Below are 5,675 nucleotides of genomic sequence, written 5' to 3'. Positions count from 1 at the left end.
TTTTTTTTTCTGGTACCAAGGATCGAACTCAGGACCTTGCACTTGCGAGGCAGGCGCAGTGCCACTGAGCTAAATCCTGGGCCTGGCTGCTTGCTTGTGTCACCACTGAGCACGTCCCTGGCAGCCTGTGGGCCTCAGTTGTTTCAGTCTGTCATGTGAGTAATTAATGAAGAGGGGGTCATTTTTCTGGGTGCCCAACCCCCAGCGAGGATCCTGAAGTGTGAATTTGCGAATGTGCAGGAAGCCAGGAAGGGGGCCCCAGGAACACCCCTTTAGGGCAGGAGGTCTTTTGGATAGGAGGCGCTGCAAGGAGAGACCCCTGGGGCATGAGCTTCTCAGCCTGGAGCATCAGTGCATCTGAGTGGCAGGTGCCGGCTGCATGTATCAGCGTGTGTGGGCATATGTGTGACGATGGGTACGCAGGGTACGGGGCCCGGACAGGAGTCTGTGGGAGTACACACCCGCGTGAAAATGCGAAGTACCTGTGTGGAGGGAAATAAGGGTGCAAGTGTGTGTGGAGGCGGAGGGAAGGGTCCTCTGTGTGTGGCATCTGTACACAGCACCTGTACAGGTGCGCAGCTGTGGGGACGTGGCCAGGGGGCAGGGCGGGGCGGGGCCGTGCTGCCCAGGCCAGTTGGTACCTGTGCCGGTGAATGAGGGCATTGAAGGCCAAGCCATCCCGCCAGCTGGTGGTGAAATTCTGGATGTTTACCTCGGGGTAACTGGCAGTGGGGAGGAGGGACAGAGGTGCAAGAGAGGTACAAAGAAAAGCAGACACAGAGGTAAAGAGATGCACAGAGAAATAGGCGCATCTCATCATCTCATCGTTAGACGCACAGCCCACCCAGAAAGATGAGTCAGACGAAGCCCCTCCACCCTGTCCCGCCCCACTCTACCCAAAGCCACTCCTGCCCCGCCAGGGTCTGTTCTCCAGAGGGCACTGCAATTTCAGGACACATTTTATTTGCCCATTGTCTAGCTTCAGATATAACTTTGACCCAGGCCATGGGCCCCTCCTTAAGCCCTTGTCCCAGGAAAACCACGGGCTGGGGGCCACCTGGCCGAGAGGAGGAGATGCTCACCCAGCTGTCTTCATCTGGCACCACAAGAGCAGAGCGTCCTTGGCCGAGCGCGTCTCCCTGTTGTCTTCAGTCTCAATTTTGATGACCTGAATCTGCAAAGGCACAAGACATGGCTGCCAAGGCCGGCAGGGCTGGAGGCTGGGGGACGCTGACCACCGTTGCACCAGGGAGGGCAGAGGACAAAGGGCAGCTTCAGGGTGGCGTGGCGGTTCTTGGCTCCCAGTTCCACCGACCACCTTCAATCCAGAGGGACCCTTCCAAGTCTGATTACGCAGCGCCCCTTGATAAAACACTCCAGTCCCCGCCTATCGCAGACCGAACACAGGCACAGCCACCGGGTGAGGGAATACCTCTGGCCCCAGCCCCTCCACACCTCCGCACAGCCTCCTATCCTCAGGCTGGCCTTGAGCTCACTGCCGGGCTCAGGCTGACCATGAATTCGCAGCGCTCCTGCTGCACCACGGTGCCTGGCCTCCCCTTTACCTTTTATGTCACTCAGCTACCAGCTTCCCACAGTCCTTTGCTGACCACCCCACGTAAAACACCTCAACACCACAACCCTGATACATGTCTCCCTTCTAATGCTTTATAGTAATCGATTCTTTACTGCAAATATTTTAAAAATTCTTTTTCTCAAAAAAGGGAAATGAGAATTTAAAAAGAAAGAAAGAAGGGCCAGGGATTGATCTCAGTGGTTCCACCGCCTACCTCGCAAGTGCAAGGACCTGAGTTCAATCCCCAGTACCAAAAAACAACACAAAAAATTGACAGCAGAAAAAAGTTTTTAGTAATTCTTCCAACTAGAGCTGTTCCTTTTTCCATACGTGTCTTCTTTATTTATATACTTATTTTCTGACTCCCTTATCACAGTGCAGGCTCTCAAAAAAAGGAAATTCATGTTTCTGTATCAGAACATTTCTGCCTGGAGCAGAGTTTGAGCACCAATACCCATTTCATATGACTTTGAGAGTACGATCTCACCTGTCAGTTTCCTCACTGGTAATAATGGGGTAATAGTTAACACCTAACACGTGGGCAGCTGTGGGTATTAAATACCAAGTGCTTAGAGTGCCCGAAACAGTACAGAAGTGATGATTGTTGTGTTAGAGTGATGACAATTTTTTAAATCATTATTTTAACCACCTCCTGAACATTTTTGTTTTCTTTTGGTACCAGGGATTAAACTCAGGTCCTTGAGCTTGCAAGGCAGGTGGCAGAACCACTGAGCTAAATCCCTGGCCCATCCTTCTGAATGTTTTTTGGAAGATAGGATGGAAGGAACTAGTGAATGGGTGATGGACCCCAAAAGGCCCCACTGCGGGGGGCGGGCTGGCCAAGGGTCTCTTGAGGATCACCTGAAAGCGCAGGATGATGGTCCAGACCAACCCCAACGTCAGCCGGTGATTCCCGTCTACGATGTCATGCGAGCCCACGTTTTCCAGGTGGACGCGCTGCTCCTTCAGGAACTGCAGCGCCTTGTCCACATTCTCCAGCGAGTGGATCCTCATGCGGCCACGCGTGGGCCTCGGCTAGGGCAGCAAGGACATTGGGCCAAGGAGCCTGGCCAAGAGCCAGGCGACCTCGGCCACCCCCCACCCAGCCCATGCCCCGCCCCTTCCGCTGACGTCCCGCCTCCAATTTGGGAGCCACACCCACACCACTGATTCCTTTAAAGTTCTGTCCTCTTTCTTTCTTTCTTTTCTTTCTTTCTTTCTTTTTCTTTTTCTTTCTATCTTTCTTTTCCTTTTTTTCTTTTATGGAGAGTGAACCCTGGGTCTCTGCACTGAGCTACATCCTGAGCTTTTTCTTATTTTTGAGACAGAATTTGGCTAAGGCCCTAAATTGCCCAGGGTAGACTCAAACTTTCGATCCTCCTGCCTCAGCCTTCCAGACTGCTCGGATTACAGGCGTAATCCCTCCCACTATGCCAAATTTTCCGCCCGTTTTACAACCACGCCCTTTGCTACCCATTATCCTGAGCCCTTTCTCCAGTACAGCGCCTCCCTGCTCCACTGGCCCCATCCCTCCAACGGAGTCCAGCCCCAGCCCCGAGGTAGAATCCAGCCCTTCCCGCGACGCGCCAGCCCCCAGCCCGCCCCCCCCCCCGTCCCAGCCCCTCAGCCCGCTCACCAGCTGCTCCCCCGACAGCACTTCCAAGAGCCGCGTGAGCACGAAGCCATCCCGGAGGTCCGAATAGAGGTCTGCGATGTGGCAGCCCACGCGGGCGAGGTGCGAGTTCACCCACTTGGTGAAGGTTTTCTTCTGCACGGCCTCGCGCTCATCTGGAGAGCAGCCCCGGTGAGCCCAGCGCCCAGGAGCTCCTGGCGCCCTTCCGGCTCCTCCCCAACCCGTCCCCTGCAGCCAAGCTCTGGTCAGGCCCAAGGCTTGGCCAGCAGCGCCTCCCACATGGGAGGCCTTCCCCTGTCCTCCGCGCCCGCCTCACCGCGCCCGTCCTTCGGTTTTCCAGAACTATACTTCCACAGGACCTGTTTGCCACCCTAGTTGCAAATAGTGTCCCTGCGCTGTATTCACAGAGCTTAGTTTAGTGGGGACACAGGTAACACATTAGAGAAAATGGGGCACTATGAGAGTTCAAGGAGAGGGAGGTGAGGGTGGGAGTTGCGTTTCAGGAATGTCACTGGACAGCAGCGAGGAAATGGGGGAAGAGACCCAGGGGAGAGGGGTGTGGCTGGGCCAGGGCAGACGCTTGGGGATGAGAGGAGAGGACATCCTGGACAGTTAGTGCGAAACTCAGAGTAAGACGGCCCCGGGGGTGGAAGCCCACGCCTGAACCCCCAGCACCCAGGAGGCTGAAGGTGACGGCGAGTTCAAGGCAGGCCTGGACTATGGAGTAAGATCTGTCTCCAAAAATAATAAGAATAAATAAATAATCACCCTCATAAGGTGTAAAATTCAGTGTCTCTTCTTCTTCTTCTTCTTCTTCTTCTTCTTTTTGGTACCAGGGATCAAACTCAAGACCTTGTGCTTAAGAGGCAGGTGCAGTGCCACTGAGCTGACGCCCCAGCCCAAAATTCAGTGTTTTTGTAGTCTATTCACAGAGTTGTGCCGCCATCAGAACATTCTCATTGCCCAAAAAAGAAACTCATACCCATTAGCGGTCATTTCTCCCCGGCAAGCATGAATCTACATTATGTATCTGAAGATTTGCCCGTGGAGATTTCACAGAAATTGAACCATACAATATATGGCCTTTTGGGCTGGGGATTTATCGCAGTGATACTGAGCCTGCCTCACAAGTGCAAGGGTCCAAGTCTCTCCCTATCGAAGACTGAACAAAATCTGAAACAGTTGGCACAAGTCACCTGGGAGATATATATATCTATATATATAGATATATAGATATATAGATATATATGGGGTGGGGATCGAACCCGGGACCTTACACTTGCTGAGCAGGCATGGCGTCACTGAGCTAAATCCCTGATCTCATATATGGCCTTTTATGTGTCTGGCTTCTCTCACACAGCATAACGTTTTAAAGGGCCATCCATATCGTCACAAGGATCGATACTGTATTCCTTTTTATAGCTAAATAATATTCCATGGAATGGATATATGACACCTGATCTCAGCAACTGAAGGATGGTTGGGTTCTTTCCACTTTTTAGCTGTTTTAAATAATGCTGTTATGGGCACTTTCGTACAAGTTTTGGTGCACACGTAAGTTTTCAGTGACCTTGGGTAACTTCCTACATGCCAGCTGAGGCTAAACCACCAAAGGTACCAAACTTTTCATGTATTATAGTTTTTTTCTCTGTAGACCTGTTACAGAGGGCTGGGGATTAAGCTCAGTGGTACTGTATTTGCCTTGTAGACCCATTACAGACTTGAATTCAAAAATTTAGCATACAAGAAATTATCAAAAGCTACTAATAAAATAGGACAGTTATAACAATGTACTGCAATGACAGTAATTTTAAACTTACAGATTAATTATGGAGTTTTTTACAGATTATTTTTAGATAGCAATTGATGAAGGGAAGGGAGACCACAGAAAGTGAAACTTCAAATAAGAGGGATTACTGTCCCTAGAAGTAGAGCTCCCAGGTCATACAGTAACTCTAGATTTAACCTTTTATCACTTCTCGGCCTTTTGGCTAAGAGCAAGGGTAGGTTTAACTTCTTAATGAACTACCAAACTATTTTACAAATTTAACTGTACCATTCTACCTCCCATAAGCAACATACCAGGGGTCCGATTCTGTATCTTTGCCAATACTTAGTATTTGCCTCCTTATTTATTCTGACCGTTTTGTGGGTGTGAGGTGGTATATCATTATGGTTTACATTTGTGCTTTGAATATCTCTTCATGTTATTATTGGCCATTTGTACTTCTCTGGAGAAATGTCTATTTCAATCCTTTCCCCATTTTAAAATTAGCTTGTTTTCCAAAAAAAAAAAAAAAGAGAGAGAGTTGGGCATGGTGGCGCATGCCTGTAATCCCAGCACTCTGCATGGCTGAGGCAGGAGGATCACTGTGAGTTTGAGACCAGCCTGGGCTACATAGTGAGTTCCAGGGCAGTCTCAACTACATAGTGAGACCCTGTCTCAAAAAACCAAAATAATAATAA

The 5,675-nt window shown here is 50.3% G+C and overlaps 1 protein-coding gene across 1 annotated transcript in view; it reads right to left on the bottom strand.

Moving 5' to 3' along the window:
- The window catches only part of Sptbn4 (spectrin beta, non-erythrocytic 4), a 72,089-nt gene that overhangs the window by 52,422 nt on the left and 13,992 nt on the right, over nucleotides 1-5,675 (bottom strand). The window contains exons 2-5 of the mRNA XM_033765993.1: nucleotides 3,213-3,364; nucleotides 2,438-2,611; nucleotides 1,083-1,174; nucleotides 642-722 (exon numbers count right to left, since the gene is read on the bottom strand). Coding sequence (XP_033621884.1) covers nucleotides 642-722; nucleotides 1,083-1,174; nucleotides 2,438-2,611; nucleotides 3,213-3,364 — 499 coding nt within the window. The remainder of the gene's footprint in view (nucleotides 1-641; nucleotides 723-1,082; nucleotides 1,175-2,437; nucleotides 2,612-3,212; nucleotides 3,365-5,675) is intronic.

The sequence above is a fragment of the Fukomys damarensis genome, unplaced genomic scaffold, assembly GCF_012274545.1.
Source record: "Fukomys damarensis isolate Sample0158 unplaced genomic scaffold, DMR_v1.0_HiC HiC_scaffold_19, whole genome shotgun sequence".
NCBI classification, from domain to species: domain Eukaryota; kingdom Metazoa; phylum Chordata; class Mammalia; order Rodentia; family Bathyergidae; genus Fukomys; species Fukomys damarensis.
This window is presented reverse-complemented; position numbering and strand designations above follow the sequence as displayed.